This window comes from Marmota flaviventris, chromosome 6 (assembly GCF_047511675.1).
Source record: "Marmota flaviventris isolate mMarFla1 chromosome 6, mMarFla1.hap1, whole genome shotgun sequence".
NCBI classification, from domain to species: Eukaryota; Metazoa; Chordata; class Mammalia; order Rodentia; family Sciuridae; genus Marmota; species Marmota flaviventris.
In genome coordinates, this window is record NC_092503.1 from 114,478,037 (window position 1) to 114,497,874 (window position 19,838).

A 19,838-nucleotide genomic window follows, 5' to 3' on the forward strand; every position below is an offset into this window, starting at 1 on the left:
TGCACCCCACCCCCAGGTCACCCCAAACCCAGAACCCCCTCTGTTCTTCCCTTTTCCAATTAAAACCTGTTTCCTCTCAGGGTCCTGGTCCCAGCCCATCCTCAAAGAGAAAAGGGAACTGAAAAACGCATTCGTCAGGAGTTGAGAGCCACTGGGATGTGCCACCATGGAAGGATCACGCAGGCAGCCATATCTTCACCCCAAAGCAGGCCCCAAATGATGAGATGTGGGGTGCAGTGGCAGACAGCAAGGCTGAGTGGGGTGCACAGCTTGCCCTGTGGGCACTGCCTGCATCTTGGCCACAGCTGTAGTCTGACTGAATCTTTGTTAATCCAATCTTTTCTTGCCTGTGACTCATTCGCCGTTTTGAAACGAGGACGCCCCTGGAATGAGAAGTGGGTCCAGCCTAGGCATGAGCTCCCTGCAAGCTGGCGATTCTCACCAGGAATAAAGGCCTGGTTCTAGGCTCAGTCGGCCTCTCTACGGGTTCCTCGGTGTTTGTTTTCTTAAACTTCAGCTTGCACTCTGACGCAGTACCTGTAACGGGTGGCTGCTTCGGTTCCAGCCCTCCTGTCCAGAGGGTTGGGTCAGTGCTCTCCAAGTTCCTGTCTCACCCCTAGGATTCATTCGCATCCTCCTCTTGGGGACCTTTTCTTCCACTCCAGAGCTCCTAAGAGCCCTGGCAGCAGCACCTTGATTCTCCAGCCTGGGGCCGGAGTGGAGCAAGTAGATCTTTCTGGAAAGACAGTGGCCACTGGGTTGACCCTTCCCCCAAATCTGCCCTTTTAGATTCCTGAATTCCCGGTTCCTTTATCCTCACTGCCCTCAGGGGCTGTTTCTCTCAAGAGTACTTTACACTTAAAAAGCCCCCATCTAGCTCATTACCTTTGCCCCGCCCCCGCCTTCTCTCCCTACTTAGCAATCAGGCTAGATGCTCCGTCCTGAGAATACTATCCACCCCAGAGGACGTTAGCACCCTTCCCCTGCCACACACACATACACACACACACACACACACACACACACACACGCTCAGCCTCCTTCCTCCTGTCCCTGCCATCCCTACCCTCCCCCCAAACCAGATCCTGGGATCACCAGTCAGTCAACAAATATTTATTGAGCACCTAGAGTGTGCCCATTACTAGGGATACTACAGAGAGCAAGACAGACCCCAGCCTTGCTTCAAAGGGCTTTCAGTCCATAGGGCCTTTCTTTCAGTATCCATCAGGAAGAAATGCTTCTCTGCAGTGCTTTTTTTTTTTTTTAATATTATAAATTCACAAGCAGCAGATGTTCACTGAAAGAACACTAGAAAATACACACTTGCGGGAGTGCTAGGAACTGAACCTGTTGCCAAAAGCTTGTTCCCTGTCCCCGATGCCAATCCAAGAAGGAGGACATGATTTTGAGAAAAAGGAAAAAGAAGGTTTATTGCTTTGCTAAGCAAAGGAGAAACACAGGGGACTCCTGTCCCAGAGGCTGTGATTCTGCCTTTTAGCAGGAACAGGGGGCTTTTAAAGACATGATCCAAAGGCTACAGTCAGAGTTCTCCAGTGGAGTTGTAATTCACTTGTTAATTTGAGAGATGGTCTTTTCTGAGATCTTCTCCTGCTATCCCCAAAGTCTTGGATTACTTCCTTCTTAGGTGGGTGTATACTCAAGGACAAATAAATCTGCCTAGGGTGAGGGACAAAGGGTAATTCCATCTCCTCTGAGAAGAGGGAGTGGGGAGATTGGGGAGGAGCTGGGAGGCAGCAGAGAAAGAAACATGTCTATTTTAAAAATCAGTTGCAGTGGCAGAGCAGCAAGGGTTATATTCAAAGCATAAAGTGGACACAGTTACAAATCTGGGAGCATTTTACCACTGAGCCACATCCCAGCCCTTTTTATTTTCAAGACAGAGTCTCACTAAATTGCTGAGGGTCTTGCTAAACTGCCCAGGCTGGCTTTGAACTTGTAATCCTCCTGCCTCAGCCTCCCCAGTCAGCAAGGTAGGGAGTGAGGTTAAGGAGGGGAAGGGAGACAGGAAAAGAAAAGAAACTGACTTTGAACACCATCCTCCCATCTCCTCAGCTGCCGGGATGGTTCAGTTTAGCACATTCCTTTGTCGTCCCCCCCCCCCCCCCCCCCCCCCCCCCCCCCCCCCCGTCTCCTGGAAATTGGTTGTAGGATCTTGAAGCTTCATCAGACTCAAGTTCGATTTTTGGCAAGATTCCTTCAGGGCCCTTCGGAATCCTGTAAAGTCTGCCTCATCTCTCTTCTGGGGATGTTGAAGGCCACTGATGGTCACTCCAGGACCTTAGTCTGTTGACATCATGGCTTTCTGGCACCAAGAGGAGAAGAGGGGGCAGGTTGGATGCTCAATGATTTACATATGAGGTGTCCCCAAAAGCTCCTGTGTGAATCAATGCAAAAGGATTTAGAGGTGCAATGACTGGTTGTGAGAGACTGAACCTAATCACTGTTAACCTCCTAATAGGATCAAGCAGGTAGAGTGTGGCTGGAGGAGGTTGGTCATGGGGGGGGGGGGCGTGCCTTTGGGGTACATATTTTGTTCTCAGCCAGTGCAGCTCTCTCTCTCTGCTTCCTGGTGTGATGTCCTGAGCCACTTTCTTCCGTCTTCCTCTATACCCCTCCACCTGATCTGCTTCCTCTCCTGCCCCAATGAATGGAGTACCTGAAACCCTGAGTACCAAATACACTTTTCCTCCTCTAAAATCGCCTTTGCAGGTCTTTTGGTCACAACCGTGAAAAAGCTGACTAAAGCAGATGGGTACCGCATCTTCTGTTGGTCTAGGAAGGATTTGCTTCTAGAAGTGGGCAGAAGGGTCGAGGCCTTTTCTCTCCACGATCCCCAGCACTGACCCTTCTCCACCCCTGAAAGGAAGCTTCCCACAGAGGAAGCCACTTCTGGCAAAGAAAGACCACCTCCTGAGGGCTTTCCTGTGCATTAGGGTTTGTGGTTAGCAGCAGAGTAGACTCCGCAGAGACCCAGCAAGTGAATCAAGTCTAGCTGTGGAGGGGTACTAGATTGGGAGCTTGCAGGGAGACCTGTCTTCTCACACCCCAATCCTGATTTCCCTGTGCACCTTATAGGCCGAGTCATTTGCCCTCCCTGGGCCTCAGTTTCATTACATGTGAAATGGGGATGACTGGAGGTCCCCCTCAGGGGATCAAGGTGGGGTTAAATGCAGGAATGTTATCAACCACCATGTCTGGCATGGAGAAGCACCCAGGAAGGATGACTTCTGTCTCCTGTCTTGGGGTTGCTTACAGCTGGTCCCTTCCTTACCTAGATAATAAGATGGTGAGACAGAAGGGGCTGGACCAGTCCCCCCAATGTGTTCACCCTCAGTAAGGTCCTGGAACTGGATCCCAATCATTGGGAGTTTTTTCCAAACCAGGCCAGACTGGGGCCCTGACACTAGGATAAGATTTGGATGGCTGATGTGAGAGGAGTTAGGATAGTATGAATAATAATGTATATAAACCCATAATCACATAGAGGCTCAGAGTCCACAGAAAACCAACATCTTCCTGGGTGCAGTGGATCATGCAGGCAGGAGGATCATGAGTTCAAAGTCAGCCTTAGCCAGGAACTTAGTACAACCCTAAGAAACTCTGTGAAAGCCTGTCTCTAAACAAAATATATATATAAAAAAAAAAGGCTTGGGGATGTGACTCTGTGGTTAAGCGTTCCTGGCTGGGTTCAGTCTCCAGTTTAAAAAAGAAAAGAATCCGAAGGCCCTTTAAACATTAAAAACAAGTAGCAGTGCTTCTGGAACACCCCAGGACCCAGAACACATGTGCTAGGACGCTAGGGCCAAAGTCCTGTGTGTGCTCAAGTTGTTTATGGCCCAGCTCCCTCCTGGACGTTGGCTTAGGAGGCAGAAATTCCAGGAATCCCAGTTCCTTCTTGCCCTTGGCACCCTCCTCCTCCTCCTCCCTTCCCCACCTCCCTCTCAACCAATCCTCAGGCCCTTGCCCATTTGGTGGACAAGTGGCCGATTGTCTCTGGGATCTTCATGTCCCTCAGAAGCAGCTGCACTGGGACGGAATGAAGTTGCTCTAGGCCTCGCACAGTGGGGCCGATGAGGCCTGCGGTGGGGCTCGGTGTAGCAGGAGTGAGGGCCGCAGGGGTGAGGACCACAGGGAGAGATGGTTTGAGCAAAGCCTTCAGGCAGCAGCGAGGAGAGGCACAGTAACACCAGCACCCACTCCAGAATTCACCAGCTTCTGCAGAGTTCTGCAACAGCAGGAGGGTTTCAATTCACAAAGCTGCAGCCAACTCTCCTGAGTTGTCCCTCTCTCTCACTGTCATGGGTTCTACCTTCCTTCTGGTCCTGTCATCTTGCTCCAGGACAATGGTCAACCCTCCTAAAAGACCCAGGACCCAGCTGTCTAGATGAATTCTTGAAAATGCTACAGTAGCCAGGCACAGTGGGGCACACCTGTAATCCCAGCAGCTGAGGAGTCTGAGGCAGGAGGATCACAAGTTCAGAGTCATTCTTGGGCGATTTATTGAGGCTCTTGACCTTGTCTCAAAGTAAAACATAAAAAGGGCTGGGGAGGGCTGGGGAGGGCTGGGGATATAACTCAGTTGGTAGAGTGCTTGCCTTGCATGCACAAGGCCCTGGGTTCAATCCCCAGCACCACAAAACAAACAAATAAATAAATAAAGGGCTGTGGTTTAAGTACCCCTGAGCAGGTACCAAAACAAATCAATAAATGAATGAACGAAAGTGCCACTGTAACCAAGGACAGTGGTCTATGCTTATAATCCCCAGTGCCCCCAATGTGTTCACCCTCAATAAGATCCTTGAACTGGACCCCAATCATTGGGAGTTTTTTCCAGACCAGGCCAGACTGGGGCCCTGACACTAGGATAAGATTTGGATGGCTGATGTGAGAGGAGCTTAGGATAGAATGAATAGTAATGTATATAAACCCATAATCACATAGAGGCTCAGAGTCATAGAAACCCCATGTCTTGCTGGGTGCCGTGGATCATGCAGGCAGGAGAATCGCAAGTTCAAAGCCAGCCTCAATCTCAGCAATTTAGCAAGACTCAGCAACTCAGCAAGACCCCAAGAGCTGGGGATGTGGCTCAGCGGTTAAGCACCCCTGGGTTCAATCCCTGGTACCAACAAATACATAAATAAAAGAAAATGCTACTGTAGCCAAGGAGAGTGGTCCATACCTATAATCCCAGTGACTCAGGAGGCTGAGGCAATGGAATCGCAAGTTCAAGACCAGCCTCAGCAACTTAGTGAGACCTTGTCTCTAAAAAATAAATAGAACTGGGGATGTCATTAAATGGTAAAATATCCTTGGGGTCAATCCCCAGGAAAGAAAGAAAGACAGTAATCTGGATACTTGTCTGTTTACAATCCTTCCATGTAGAATGCATGCATCCCTCTAGCAGTCTGGCGAAGCCTATGAATTTCCCAGTGTGCTGTTTTTAAATACATGGAATAAAATACAATGGGGTTGGAGATATGGCTCAGTGGTAGAGTGCTTTCTTAGCATGTGTGAAGCCCTGGGTTTGATCCTCAGCACCACACACACACACACAAACACACATACATACACACACACAAACACACATACATACACACACATACACACACACAAACACATATACACACACACATAAAGGTAACCAATATGTTAAAACACAATTTTCAAAAATTTTTTTTCTTAAAAATAAAATTTGAGTACAGTAACATATGTGCTTCTTAATGTGAACCTCATATTTTAAGTTATAGCACTGAGTTTCACAACTGGCATAATTTTGACACAATATTTGAAATATCTGCCATAGTTTTCATGTGATTGAGAAGAATCATGAAATCTGTTGGTGACAAAGTCTTGGGTGCTGCTAATTAGTGTGTGGTCTGTAGCTCACACTTATTATTGAAGGTGGCACTAAATTTCAGATAGTGCCTAGTGCCAATAATGATTCAACAAGTTTTACTGGGCGCACTGGTGCACGCCTGTAATCCCAGCAGCTCAGGAGGCTGAGGCAGGAGGATCATAGGTTCAAAGCCAGCCTCAGCAACTTAGCAAGGCCCTAAGTCACTTATTGAGACTCTGTCTCTAAGTAAAAAATTAAAACTACTGAGAATGTGGCTTAGTGGGTTAAGCACCTTTGAGTTCAAAATAACTGTTACCAAAATAAATGAATAGAATAGAATAGAATGAAAAGAAGGGCTAGGGGTATAGAGCACCCTAGGTCCAATCCTCAGTACAGGGGGGAAAAAAGATATAACATATTTTACATCTAAATTCACAGAGCCCCTGATTCTATCCACAGAGATCTTGGTGACTGCACATTAGCAGCCCCCAGTCTGGCCCCAAGACCCTACCCTGGCCTGTCATTGTTCCTCCTATACCCAACCCCTAGCTTCTCTCTCCCTAGGTGCTGTCCCATCCCTGGATGGACTCTTTGTCTAGCTTCCAAGATGAATATCCAGGGCAATCCATCTTTGAACTGCTTCTTGATATCTTCTTACCCAGATAGAACTGATCTCCTCCAACACCCACCATTGCCTTGTACTCCCTAGTCCCCAACCTGAGATGGACTTTTACTCCTGGTCATTCAAAGGCCACCTGGGACAAGGACAACACCATATGCTGCCTGCCCAATGTTTGGCATAAAGCCTGGCACATAGTATTTGCTCAAAAAAAATTGAAGGAATTAATAAATTAATTAAATAAATGTATAAAAATGAGGCATTGTACAATCCCAAAAAACCAAAGGCTGAATGTTCTCCCTGATAAGTAGATGCTGATCCATAATGGAGGAACTCTGGTTGGGCAGAGGGGAGGAGACATGGGGGTAGGAAAGATGGTGGAACGAGACAGACATCATTATCCTAGGTACATGTGTGACTGCATATATGGTGCAACTCTGCATCGTGTGAAATGAAAAAGCTGTGCTCCATTTGTGTACAATGAACCAAATGCATTCTGCTGTCATGTAAAGCTAATTATAAAAAATTTAAAAAAATAAACAGTAAAAAAAAAAAAATGAGACATTGTAAAGAAGTGCCCAAAGACACTGTTAGAATCTGTCATCTCTACATGCAAAGACCAACCATCCCTATTGACCTTATGAAGCTGCTGACCACAGGACAGAAAGCAAGAGTGGTTTCCAGTGCACCTGCCACCCCATCAATGAGTGGAGGGGGCGCTGGGCCAGAGGTGGAGAATTTGCAATAATAAATAGGGGCCTGGGGTTGTGGCTCAGTGGTAGAGCGCTTGCCTAGCATGTGCGAAGTGCTGGGTTCGATCCTCAGCACTGGAAAGAAAGAAAAAGAAAGAAAGAAAGAAAGGAAGGAAGGAAGGAAGAAAATAATAATAATAATAATAATAATAATAATAATAATAATAATAATAAATAAATGCTTAATTTATCCGCATTGTCTCACATAGTGTTTATTAAATATCTAGCAACAATGAACACTTTAAAAGCACCTTATTATTTTCACAGTAGCAAATTTATGAAGCTATTCAAATTTGCTCCTGTGTCCCCATCTCTTCCGTCACGGGTTCCCTCTTTCATCCCCCTCATAACTGGCACTACCCTACCTCCTCCATCTCCCTGCACAAGGTACCTAGGGATCTTTCCAGCCAGGAGCAACCTCGGTGGCCAGGGGAGAGAGTGCGTGAGCTTCCTGTTACCTCAGAATCTGTGTAAAAATGTGGGTGAGTATGTGCATGTGTGCATTTTTCTCCCAGGAAAACTGCCATTGATTCTCAAAGTAGTGACCCAAACAAACAGAAATGAAGTGCTGAGACCTTAATCGTCCAATCTTTCATGGTTTGAAAAGAGGTCTTAGAAGGTAATGTTTAACCCAGAGAAGTGGCTCTCTCCTGATGGAATTTCAGGAATCAAGGACAGTTGGAGAGAAAGAGTTGAGGGTGGGTCCCTTAAATCACACTCCGCTGGGTTACTCTAAAAAATGACTAGCTAAGGAATAGCTTCAGGTGACTTCTGACTTGATCAGAGGGGTCCTCTCTTGTTACTAACTTGTTTCTCTTAGCAATAGAAATTTTAGATGTTGCCAAACAGCAATCAAATTCTGATAGTCCTGTGTTCCTTGTTTAAGGAAAAGACTTTGAAATGGCAATAGATAACTATCTGAAATCTTCAAACAAAACACAATTTAGAATCCGTGTTTGAACTCTGCCCTTAACCTACAAGGACATAGATAGCTTAACTGGCTCTCAGCGCCAAGGGCATGTAGCTTTGCTGTTAAAAGTAAGGAAACTCTGACCGGGCAACACTTACCTAATTTAATTATGGTCACTTAGCCATACGTCTTTCCTAATGCCTAGCAAATCTGACAACTTTAAATGTCTTACGTTGAATTTATAGGTTCTACTTTTCCCCTTTCTTTTTTTCTCTCTTCCTTTTATACTGGGATTGAACCTAGGGGTACTCTACCACTGAGTTACATCCCCAGCCCTTCTTAAATTTTATTTTGAAACAGGTTCTTGCTAAATTGTCCAGACTGGTCTTGAACTTACATTCTCCTGTCTCAACCTCCTGAATAGTTGTGATTATAGGCATGCATTGCCACATTGCCTTGAGGGCACTAGTTTTCTTTTTCTTTTTTATGGTAATAAAAAAATACAAAGCATAGCTGGGCATGGTAGCACGTGCCTGTAATCCCAGAAACTCAGGAGGCTGAGGCAGGAGGATCACAGTTTGAGGCCAGGCTCACCAAGACCCTGTCTCAAAATATAAAATAAAAAGGACTGGGTAAAGTGCTGTGCTCCTAGGTTCGATCCCTACTATCAAAACTACTCAAAACAAAAACAAACAAAAAACCCAACATATCATAATTTACCATCTACCATCTTGGCTATGCAGCTCAGTAGTAAAATGCTTGCTTAGCATGTTGGAGGTTCTAGATGTGATCCCTAGCACCACAAAAACAAACCAAAAACCCATCTTAACCATTTGTAAGTGTACAGTACAGTAATGCTATCTATATGCAAATCACTAGGCAACTAATCTTTAACTTTTTCAGCTTGCAAAACTGAAACTTTATACCCATTTTCAACTCTTATGCAACAACTTGATTTCCCTTTCCTACTAGTCCCTGGCAAGCAACCTCACTCTATTTTCTGTTTCTAAGAGTTTGACTTTAGATGACTTATAGAAGTAAAATAATGCAATATTTCTTTTTTACCAACTGGCTTATTTCATTTAGCATACAGTTCATGAGGTTTATAAATGTTTAGGAAAGCATCAGAATTTCCTTCTTTTTGAAGGCTGAGTAATATTCACTACTTTTTAAAAATATATAAAATATAGCAACTTTACTGCTCTTTGATTTTATTTTGTTCTGTGATTTTTTTTTTTCCTAATATAAAACAAGGGGCTGGGTTTGTGGCTCAGTGGTAGAGCGATTGCCTAGCATGCGTGAGGCACTGGGTTTCATCCCTGGCACCACATAAAAATAAACAAATACAAAATAAAGGTAAAACAAGAAGTTGCCTTACCATGTATGCTGAATTTACCACTCAAAAGTCTTTCTAATTGAATAAGTGGAGGTTTGTGGATGTGAAAATTTAACAGAGATTTTCCCCAGATTTCAAAATCATCTATTAAAAATAGAAGAAGCTGATAAAATAACTGATAATTCTGTATAATGCAAGCTTTTTGTAAAGCATTTAATACTGTTGCAATATGACAAAAACAAAAACAAAAATAGAACTTATTGACCTTTTGAGTTGAGAGCTGGAGAGCTTTTTTTTTTTTTTTTTTTTAAACAAGGAAATAGGTTTTCAAGTGCTTGTAATATTGAACCACTTTATGTTTTTTTGTATAAAAAGCTATATATACCTCCTTTGACCAGATGTGATTTTTCAGAGGGGAACAAATATAAACAGAAATAAGTGGTACCTGACTTACAACGGTTTTTGACTTTGATGGTGGAACAAAGGCCACATGCATTCAGTAGAGACTACAATTTAAGTTTTGAATTCCCCCCCACCTCCAGTACTGGATTGGACTCAGGAGTATTCTATCACTGAACTACACCCCTGGCCCTTTTAATTTTTGTTTTGAGATAAGGTCTCACTAAGTTGCCAAGGCTGGCCTCAAATTTGAGACCCTCCTGCCTGAACCTCTGGAGTAACTGGGATTATAGGCATGTGCCATTGTGTTCGCTTCAGATTTTGAATGTGGATTCTTCCCCAAGCTAGTGATAGGCATTGACCATAGCTTCCAGGCAGCCATGGGACCATGAGGATAAACTACTGAGACTCTACAGTGTACAGGATTGTGGTGCTCAGTTATAACGTGTTGGCTCGGTGCTGTAGCACACGCTTATAATCCCAGCGGCTCTTGGTTGAGGCAGGAGGATTGCAAGTTCAAAGCCCACCTGAGCAACTTAGTGAGGCCCTAAGCAACTAAAAAAAAAAAAAAAAAATCCGTTTTAAAATTTCAGATATTTTAAAACTACAGTAGGATCATGCCAATGGGTTTATCCCTGTGTAACCCCTCTTGAGTACAGGAGCACGTGTGGAACAGTAAGTATTTAGCATTATGAGAGGATTAGCAAGTGTTTATTTTACTAAGAGGATAGTCTCTTCACCCAATTGAAATAAGGAAGAAACAAAACTGGGCGTGGACCCTTTGGCCAGGGCTTGTGCATGACCTTAGGCAAAACAACTGTTCCCCTCTGCCAGTTTCTCCAGGTAGGACCCACGTAAATCTAATTATCCGTTGGTGTCAAGGTGGTACAAAGACTGGAGTGCTACCCTACTTGCCCTGGGTTCAATCCCCAATACCACCCAAAAACCAAAAGCGACTTCATTCTCAAAACTGATGAGTGACAACTTGTGAAATGATTTTCCGTCGTGATGAATAAGTATAATAAGAAGAAATACACATAAGCTATTGGAATAGATTTGTCTGTTAGTCATGAAGGAAATATATCTCCCACCTTCATATACCAAACTCCATCCCCCACCCACTTTTTAACGGGAATTAAATCTAGGGAGCTTAATTGCTGAGCCACATCCCCAGCCCTTTCTATTTTTTATTTTGAGATAGGGTCTTCTTGCTAAATTGCTCAGAGCCTTGCTAAATTGCAGAGGCTGGCCTTGGATTTACAATCCGCCTGCCTCAGCCTCCCAAATCCTGGGATTATAGGTGCGTGGCACCACACCTGGTCCCTTTCCCATTCTTGAAGCTCATGTGGCTTAAACAACTATTGGTTTCAGTACTGACTGCCATGCAGGAGAATGGGTGTCGCTTGTGCCCTATGTGTTGTAGTGGACAAGAAAAGGACAAGCACTTTCAGCTAGGAAAGAGACAAAGTCGAGGCAGAGAGGCAAGCCCAGAGATCTAGGAAGAGGAGTTTGGGGAAACAGGGGAAGTTGAAGGATTTAGCAGAAGTAGGAGAAGATATATATAGAGAGAGAACAGGATGTGGAAAGAGCAAGAAAGAGAAAGGACGTGGAAATGGAGGCTCCCAGTAGAAGGGGAGAGAAACCAGAAATCACAAAAGTTTTGACTAGAAATCAATTCATCCCAAAGGATTCTACAGTGTTTTTGTGAGGCCCTGGGAGGGAAATAGGAAGAGGACCTTTATTTTCTTAAGAAGGGAACATAGCCCTGAGGTGGGGGGCGGGGAGTAGAGAATTTCCCAGCTTGTGGTCCCTCCAACGGAGCCCACCCCATGCTGGCTGCTGGATTCACACAGCGGGTGAGCTCCATCCAGAGAGGGAGGATCCTTGACAGAGGCCTGGTCTCCAATCTCCATACCCATTTAATGACTGAAGAGTGAAACTGAGGAGTTGGGGTTCAGACCACAGCTAGAGTGCTGGGTGCGTAGGAGGCTGATGGGTAGAGAAGGAGAATCTTTCAGGGTGGCTGAGGGAACCTGGTGCTGCAGAGTGGATCTTCTCCAGAGAGAGCACCCCAAGTCTTTGTCCAGGGTGAGCCTTGACTAGGGAACGGTCTAAGGGGACAGATATAACAGGTTCAGCCACACAGAATCCTGAAACCTGGTCTTCCCTGTTCCTGCTCCGGCCTCCTCTGCCTCAAGGCATGCCCATGGATCCATAAAAGATAGAAACTTTTCCCCCCACTAGCATTGGGTATTGAACCCAGGAGCACTCTACCACTAAGCTTCATCCACAGTCCTTTTTATTTTTTGAGACAGGGTCTTGCTAAGTTGTCCAGGCTGGTCTCAAACTTGCCATCCTCCTGCCTTGGCCTTCTGACCTGTTGGGACTCCAATCTCTGGGATCCCTGCCTCTACAGAGGCTCAAGAGAGTCTGAGCCAGCCTGTGGTTACACAACAATGTAATGAGTGTGCCCCTCCAACTTGTTCAGTGGAGAGACTGAACAAACTAACTTTCCCCATTTTCAGTTCCTCCCTAGAAAGTGGGTTTAATGACAGGCCCAGACTATGATGCATGGGAAAGAAGTAGTACTGGGGTTTATTGGAAGAAAAATGTAGCAAGGTGAGTGAGAAATAACCTGTGTGTGCGTTTTTGGCAAATCCATTCACTCCTTCATTGTACATGTTTATTGAGTGTCTACTATGTAAGAGTTGTTGCGGAAACCTCATTGAATAAATCAGACCCCACACCTCTCCAGCTGATCTTTTTTTTTTTGGGGGGGGAGGGGGCACACCTTGCAGATTTAAATAGGTTGGGAGTATTAAAGAGGTCAAGTTTTCCATTATGAGTGTGGTGGTCTCCTGACAGCACCTTCCAAATGTGGAGGATCTCAGCCAGGCTAGTGAGAACCGGGTGACACCCCAGGATCCTCTCTCATTCACTTGTGTTTGGAGTAGTTCCCGGAGATCCTCAGATTCCTTACAGCTTCTTCAGCCCCTTTCTAGCTCCCTTTCCCCAGTTTTTTTTTTTTTTTATAGCAAAGTGAGTGAGAGATTAGAAGAGACCGACAATAAAATTTCCTTGGAAGAAATATCAGTAAACAAAAACTCAATTACAAGAAAAATAACAATAGCCATAAATTCCTGACCTCAGTTGTAAGGTGCACAATCAGTTTAGTTAACACACCACCACTAATAACCAAGGCGAGTCCCACAGACCGCAACCCCTCGGGCACTGCAGGGCACGGAGGTCTGGGCACAGCCTTCCCTGGCAGCCGCCCCGGGAGCTCAGGGAGCGCGGTAGTTACTTCAGCGCGCACCTCGCGGTTACACCCTCGCCAGCCGCGGGGCCTGCGCGGGGCGAGAGGGGCGGAGTCTGCGCGGAGCGGGAGGGGCGGGGCCTGGGAGGGGGCGGGGCCTCCTCTGGACGGACTCGGCTCTGGGGCCCTCCCCTGCCAGACTCCCGCGCGGGCGGGTTAAAGAGGCGAGCGGAGGCGGGCGCGGCTCACACTGCAGTGGCGCGCGTCGGAGCCGCACACGTGTCTCCCCGGAGGAGTCGGCTCCTGAGTTCCCTCTGCTCCTCACGCCCGGAGGTTCAGGGCGCCTTGGATCCCATTGGTGTTGGCCCACCCGGCCCACGTGAGCGGGGCCGCATCAGTTCCCCGCGCTCAGAGGGCCAACTTGGCCGAGCAACTTTGTCCCGGGAGCGGCGCTTGGGGGGACGGGGTACTGCGCATGCGGAGCTCCAAATTCAAACAGCTGTTTCCAGAGGCTGCAGGGCCGGCTGACCCAGAGCCGCTGGGGCTGGGGGAAAGTTTCGCGTCGAGGCGGCCGCTAGGGAGCCATGGTGGACCGGGGCCCACTGCTCACTTCGGCCATCATCTTCTACCTGGCCATCGGGGCGGCGATCTTCGAAGTGCTCGAGGAGCCGCACTGGAAAGAGGCCAAGAAGAACTACACTACACAGAAGCTGCATCTGCTCAAGGAGTTCCCGTGCCTGGGCCAGGAAGGCTTGGACAAGATCCTGCAGGTAAGCCGCCCCCTGCGCCCCCAACACACCTGAGGTCGACGGGGCCCTAGGGGTGCTGAAGGGAAGACCCCCACGGGTCCGTGGGAGGTCCTGGGGTGACAGGTGAGGCTGTCTGCCTCTTCGTGGTTCAGGACGCGACTACCTGTCGCTCCCCCCGGGGACACGGAGATTCGTGGAAACCTAGTTTGCTCCGAAAGAACTCGGGGTTGCCTGCTGGGTGAACTGGGCCCGGTGTCTCGGTGTGGGTGTACGGGTGCCTCCCTTTTTGGAGGGAGGCTGTGGGGCGGATAAAGGCGTTTATCTTTCCTTGGAGACGCTCCCGGAGTCTGGGAGCCGAGCCTAGCGCCACCCTTCGCGTCTCCACCTTCCCGGCTTCAGGGCCAGAGCCGCGCCCGCCCGGCTTTGCACAGAACGGGAACTCCGCGGAGTTGCGGGAAGGTCCCCGGCGCGAGTCCTGCAAAGGCTCTGCAGGGGACCCTGGCGGGTGGAGCCCGCTGGAGAAGGGCAGGTGGCTGGAATGCCGGGGACGCCTTCGGGCTTCCGGGAAAGCTTATCACCGGGAGACAGCCCTTAAGGGCTTGGAGTTAAACTCTGTGAAAGGAGCAGGTTGCCCAAACAACCAAACTCGGAGAGTCCCTTTTCCCGGAGGAAGGAGTGAGGGCAGTTTCCTCCGGCTTGGCATTGGGGACGTCTTATCTTCTGGTGCACACGCCCAGTGGATGGCTTTGACCTCACTTGGGTAAACTGGGGCTGAGCATCCTAACTGGGACCTTGGGCCAATTTGAGAACTGTTTATTGAGGGCTCAGCGGCAACCATCTACTATATTTGACCTGCAATAATGGCCTCGCCTCAGTAGGACAAGGACCAGGGTGGTAGATAATCCAAGGTGTTGCGTTTCTCCTGAGATGAAGGATGCCAGAAAGGAACTCTCATGAGGAACTTTTAATGTACAGCAGCTCCCCAATACCTGAAGCATGCCCAGTGTCCCTCATTTCCAGCCTGCTTCCTTAGTATGTGAAACGGAAATGAACCCATCCACATACCTCTTTCCTGCACTAAACTGTTGGCATGTTGAAAGTCTTCAGAAAACATGACATCTTGCTAGCAGTATCCTCTTCTTATCCCCAGATTTGATGGACATTTGCATCAATGAGCAGAGGTTCCCTCTGGCAACTGGGCTGCTAGAAAAATGTCCTCAGAAGGGAAGGTTTGGGCTAGCAGGGCAATGTTGCATTTCAGTGGAAAGTTTCCTGCCCTTGAGCAATTTCTGGGGTGGAGGTAGGAGGAAGTGATGTTGGGGATGAATTTCAGAAGGTACTGGTTGGTCAGGGTGATGCCTTTAGTACCAGCTACTGGCAGACTGAAGCAGGAGGATCACAAGTTCAAAGCCAGCCTCAGCAACTTAGCCAGGCCCTAAGCAATTTAGTGAGACTCTGTCTCAAAATAAAATATAAAAATGGTTGGGGATGTGGCTCAGTGGTTAAGCACACTGTGTTCAATCCCCAGTACCAAAAAAAAAAAGGAAAAGAAAGAAAATTATAAGTGCTGGGCTTGTAACTCAGTGATAAAGCTCCTAGGTTAAATCCCCAATGCAAAAATATAAAATGGAATGAAAAAGAAGAGGGGAAGGGGCTGGGGATGTGGTTCAAGTGGTAGCGCGCTCACCTGGCATGCGTGCGGCCCGGGTTCGATCCTCAGCACCACATACAAAACAAAGATGTTGTGTCCGCCGATAACTAAAAAATAAATATTTAAAAAAAAAAAAAAAGAAGAGGGGAAGGTACTGGTTGATTTTGTTCATCTTAGCCTGCGTTCTGGGACATGATGGGCTCCTTCTAATGAGTGTCTGCTGTATCTCTGTGTGTTGTGGGAAGGGGGTCGCTTTATGATTTCCCTTGAGGAAATAATTCCACTGGAGAAGGAGAGTTTTTGTTTGGTTTGCTCCAGGACTTTGTTTAGAGGGGGAGGCAGGCAGGCAGGGAAGATAAAGCCTTGAGCTGCCCTCGAAGTGTTTCCCCTACTCTGCTCCTCTGCCCCTGCAGGGGAAGGAAGGAAAGAATTCAAGGCTAGATGTGGGAAAATAAACTTCAAAACACAAGGAGAAGGGAAGGGGGGTCCAGGGGCTAGGCAGCCGGGTGCAGCTGGTGGTGGTAGCTTTGGAGGCTGGATGGCTTCCTTAAGGTGTTTGAACAAACAGAAGGCCTCTTCTTTTGAGGTCCTGTTAACTCCTTTAACGGTTGTCCCCACAAAAGTGGGTAGTGCTTTTAGAAAGAGGGTTTGGGCATCAGGACAGTCTGATTTGGAGATGATTATAGATGAGTTCTTTTTCTTTTCTCTTTTGGTACTTGGGGATTGAACCCAGGGGTACTCTTACCATGAGCTACATCCCCAGCCCTTTTTTATTTTTTATTTTGAGTAGAGTCTCCTAAGTTGCTTAGGATTTCTCTAAGTTGTTGAAGCTGGCTTCAAGCTATGATCCTCCTTCCTCAGCCTCTCAAGTCGTTGGATTCAGACATGTGCCACTATGTATGCTGCAGATAAGTTTATTTATTTGTTTTTTTCTTGCGGTGCTGTGGATTGACTCTGGGCCTTGTGCATGCTGGATAAGTGCTCTACCACTGAGCCACATCCCCAGCCCTGTGGATAAGTTCTTGATCTGTCCCCAGTTTCAGCCAAACAAACTGATCAATCCCAACTGGGTGAGTCCCCTCCCTTCACAGGAAAATCCAAGAAATGAAAACGGACCAGTGGGAAGCATCTGCCAGGATCAGTTTTATTCTGCAGAGTCTAACTTGTTCCAGTTTCTCATCTGTGACTTGGGGCAATGCCTCAAGCCTCAGGAAATTTGGTCTAAGCAAAAATGAAAACTTAGAAATCTTCTTTCCCATCTGGTTGCTTGGGCCTTTTCCACCTAAGGTTCTGTGCTTTTACTGGTTCTGAATTTGCCTTGTAATCATAAAAGACTCCCTGGTAAGGAATTCCTGGGGTAGGAGCAGGAGGTAGCAGGCTTGTTGGAGTATGCAGTCTGGGTTGGGGTTTGTTTTTCTTATGCTGCAGATTGTGTGTGTGCTTTCAATTGCATGAGAAAGAGGCGGGTAAAGCACCTTTAGAAATCCTCCAGAGCTGTCAGGTGCTTCCTCCCCCGGCTCCTTTTGTGGTTGAACTTTGAGGCCCAGGCCCAAGTGCCCAGCACCATTGCTGCCTGGGACCTTGTGTTTGCTCCTTCCTGCCGCCTTCAGAACCATCTTGAACCCTTACTCCAGCAGTTGCTCCACCAGATTTTGGGTGGCCTGCTTTCCCAGCCTCTTGTCAAAATTTCCCCTCTTTTTCCACATGGCAGAGGCCCCACTGGGGAAGTTAGCATAGACAGCACATCTCCCTGGTGCTGGTCATTGTGGGTGGATTATCCTGATTTTTACGAGAGGGCACAGGCTGGTTTTGCTATCTGGCTTGGCCAGTTTCCCATCAAGCCGGTTAACTTACCTTTGCCTTCTTTCCTCATGTGCAGAACAAGGTTTGGTGAGGCTCCAATGAGGGAGAAATCTTAGGCAGGATATATATGTATAGAGAGCAAGCAACTCTGCCGCTAGCATTTATTGAGCACTCACAGAGCAAGGCTCCTTGCCAGGTACTTCACCTGCATTATTTCAGGTACTCTTTACAGTGACCTTATGTATTATGATAAGGAAACCAACGCCCAAAGAAGTTAAAGTGGCACAGTGACACAACAAGAGGCATGGCCTGGGGATAACCAGGTCCTTGGCTGCAGAAGCCTGCGCCCTGGTCTACCTTCGTCTTCCCTCTTGGGCCTACAAAGGGATGCTGTTGAATTGCTGCTCTGTAAGTGAGCTTGGTAAATTGGTTCAGCTGGACTCTGATCTGCTGGGAAATTCTATTTTCTGTTTCCTCTAGAACAGGCTGTGGCACACACGGTCTTCTCTGGTGTCGTTGCCTGGCTGACTGGATGTCACCTTCACTACTAAAGTAAGGCATTATTTCACCCATCTGGACTTCTCCTTTTGGAGTCCCCTCTTCTACCCACTTTAAAAAAAAAAAAAAAAAGAGAGTTGAGTTGAAAGGAAGGAGTGGCAGGCAGCCCTCAGCCATCAGCCTCTGGTTTACAGTGATCATAAACAGGAAGGATCTGAGAGCTCACCATGCACCCGGCTCTTTAAAAAGTACTTCATAGACACTCTTAATTTACTCTCAAGGACCACCCCATGAATAAGGAAAATAAAAGGAAAAGATGATGCAACTTGTCCAGAATCTTATAGTGTAGCAGGTTTCACATCTAAGGGTATCATGTTTCACAGGACGTGGGAATTAATCAATGAGCATTTATGATGTAGCCATTGTGTGCCAGGCACTGGGCGAGACTGAGCTGCTGGGAAGAAGGATAAATAAAGCCAGGCGTGGTGGCACACACCTGCAATCCCAGCAGCTTGGGAGGCTGAGGCTTGAGGATCCCAAGTTAAAAAGCCAGCCTCAGCAAAAGCAAGGTGCTAAGCAACTCAGTGAGGCCCTGTCTCTAAATAAAATACAAAATAGGTCTGGGGATGTGGCTCAGTGGTTGAGTGCCCCTGAGTGCAATCCCCTGCAAACCCCCCCCCCCCAAAAAAAAAAAAAAAAAGGATAAAAAACCCATCCAGAACAAGACTGTGGATATGGGCCACCACACAGGTGTTCAGGAGGGTTTCTTTTTTCTCTTCCTTTTCCCCCCAACATATCAAAAGAGTCTTCCTTTTTAAATAGCCTCTTATGCTTTCTTGCCAGACTCCAAAGTCATGCAAACAAGCAATTTTTTTTTCTTTTTTGGTATCAAGGATTGAACCTAGGGGTGCTTAACTACCGAGCCACATCCCCAGCCCTTCTTATATTTTATTTCGAGACAGGTCTTGCTAAGTTGCTTTAGGGCCTGGCCGATTACTGAGGCTGGCTTTGAACTTGGGATCCTCCTGCCTCAGCCTTCTTAGCCACTGGGATTACAGATGTGTGCCACTCCACTCAACCAGGAGGGCCTCTTAATGAGGTGATCCAGTCCAGTCTGAGGGGCTAAGGGAGGGTCTCAGGAGATGACCTTTAGCCAGGGTAGGGTCTTAGAATTTGAAATTCACTGGGAAAAGAAGTAGGGGGAAGAGAGTCCAGACAGGATGGGCAGTGGCCTATTCTTCTAGTTTAGGGAGGGAGATGGGGCTTCTGGGGTGCTCCCTAATATTCCCATGTCTCCTGGGGCTAAGGTAGGGTCACCCTGGTTCTGTCCTCTGCTGTGGTTCCCCAGGCTGAACTCTGAGTTGTCCTCAACTGCTCACAGAGCTGCCTGTTCCTGGAAACCTCTTGGATCCCACTGACCCCTTTCCCTTCTAAGTGCCCAAGTGCATTATCACGTTTCAAGGTTTCCTGTGTAAGCCTGCTCTCATTTTCTGTACCCTTAGTGCTGTTTACCTACTCGGGTCTACAGTAGTAAGGCGAATTCCAGTTTTGAGGTTCTGACATCCTGTTGTGAATACCTGACCCATGGAGTGTCCTGACTGACATGCTTCACTGGGGCCCGCTGAATTTTGTCTGGACAGCTGAGGGTTAACTGTGAACACCCCCTTTGTTTCCAGCCTTGGTGGAAATTGTAAAAACTCACTGGTCCACTTAACTGCCTTTGTAAGTTCAGTGACCACAATAGAGCTTTTGATTCTGGAGGATTGGGGAGGCCTCTCCATCACTGGTTCCCGCTTCAGTTCTTACCGTCTAGGCCTGCACAAGTGAAGGTGGGTGGGTTGGGTGTTTGGGAGGAAATGGAAGAACAAGGTCCCTGGCTCATGGCTTGCTTGCTCATTTCTGTTTCACTCAAAAATTGAGGGCTGCTACAACAAAAAGCAAAACAAAACGAAAACTTGCAAATTGATACGTCCGCCTTTGTTAACTGCCTGGTGAGAGTTTTACCAAA

At 47.3% G+C, this 19,838-nt stretch overlaps 1 protein-coding gene across 3 annotated transcripts in view; it reads left to right on the forward strand.

Moving 5' to 3' along the window:
• The first annotated feature begins 13,298 nt into the window (after positions 1-13,298).
• The window catches only part of Kcnk5 (potassium two pore domain channel subfamily K member 5), a 42,659-nt gene continuing 36,119 nt past the window's right edge, over positions 13,299-19,838 (forward strand). For 2 of the 3 annotated variants that reach the window (XM_071613436.1, XM_071613435.1), the window contains exon 1: positions 13,808-13,899. Coding sequence is in view for 1 of the 3 variants with exons in the window: in XM_027943608.3 (XP_027799409.1) it covers positions 13,714-13,899 (186 nt within the window). In the remaining 2 variants the exon portion in view is untranslated. Of the gene's footprint in view, positions 13,900-19,838 lie in introns of all 3 variants that reach the window. The other variant, XM_027943608.3, reaches the window with a different exon arrangement.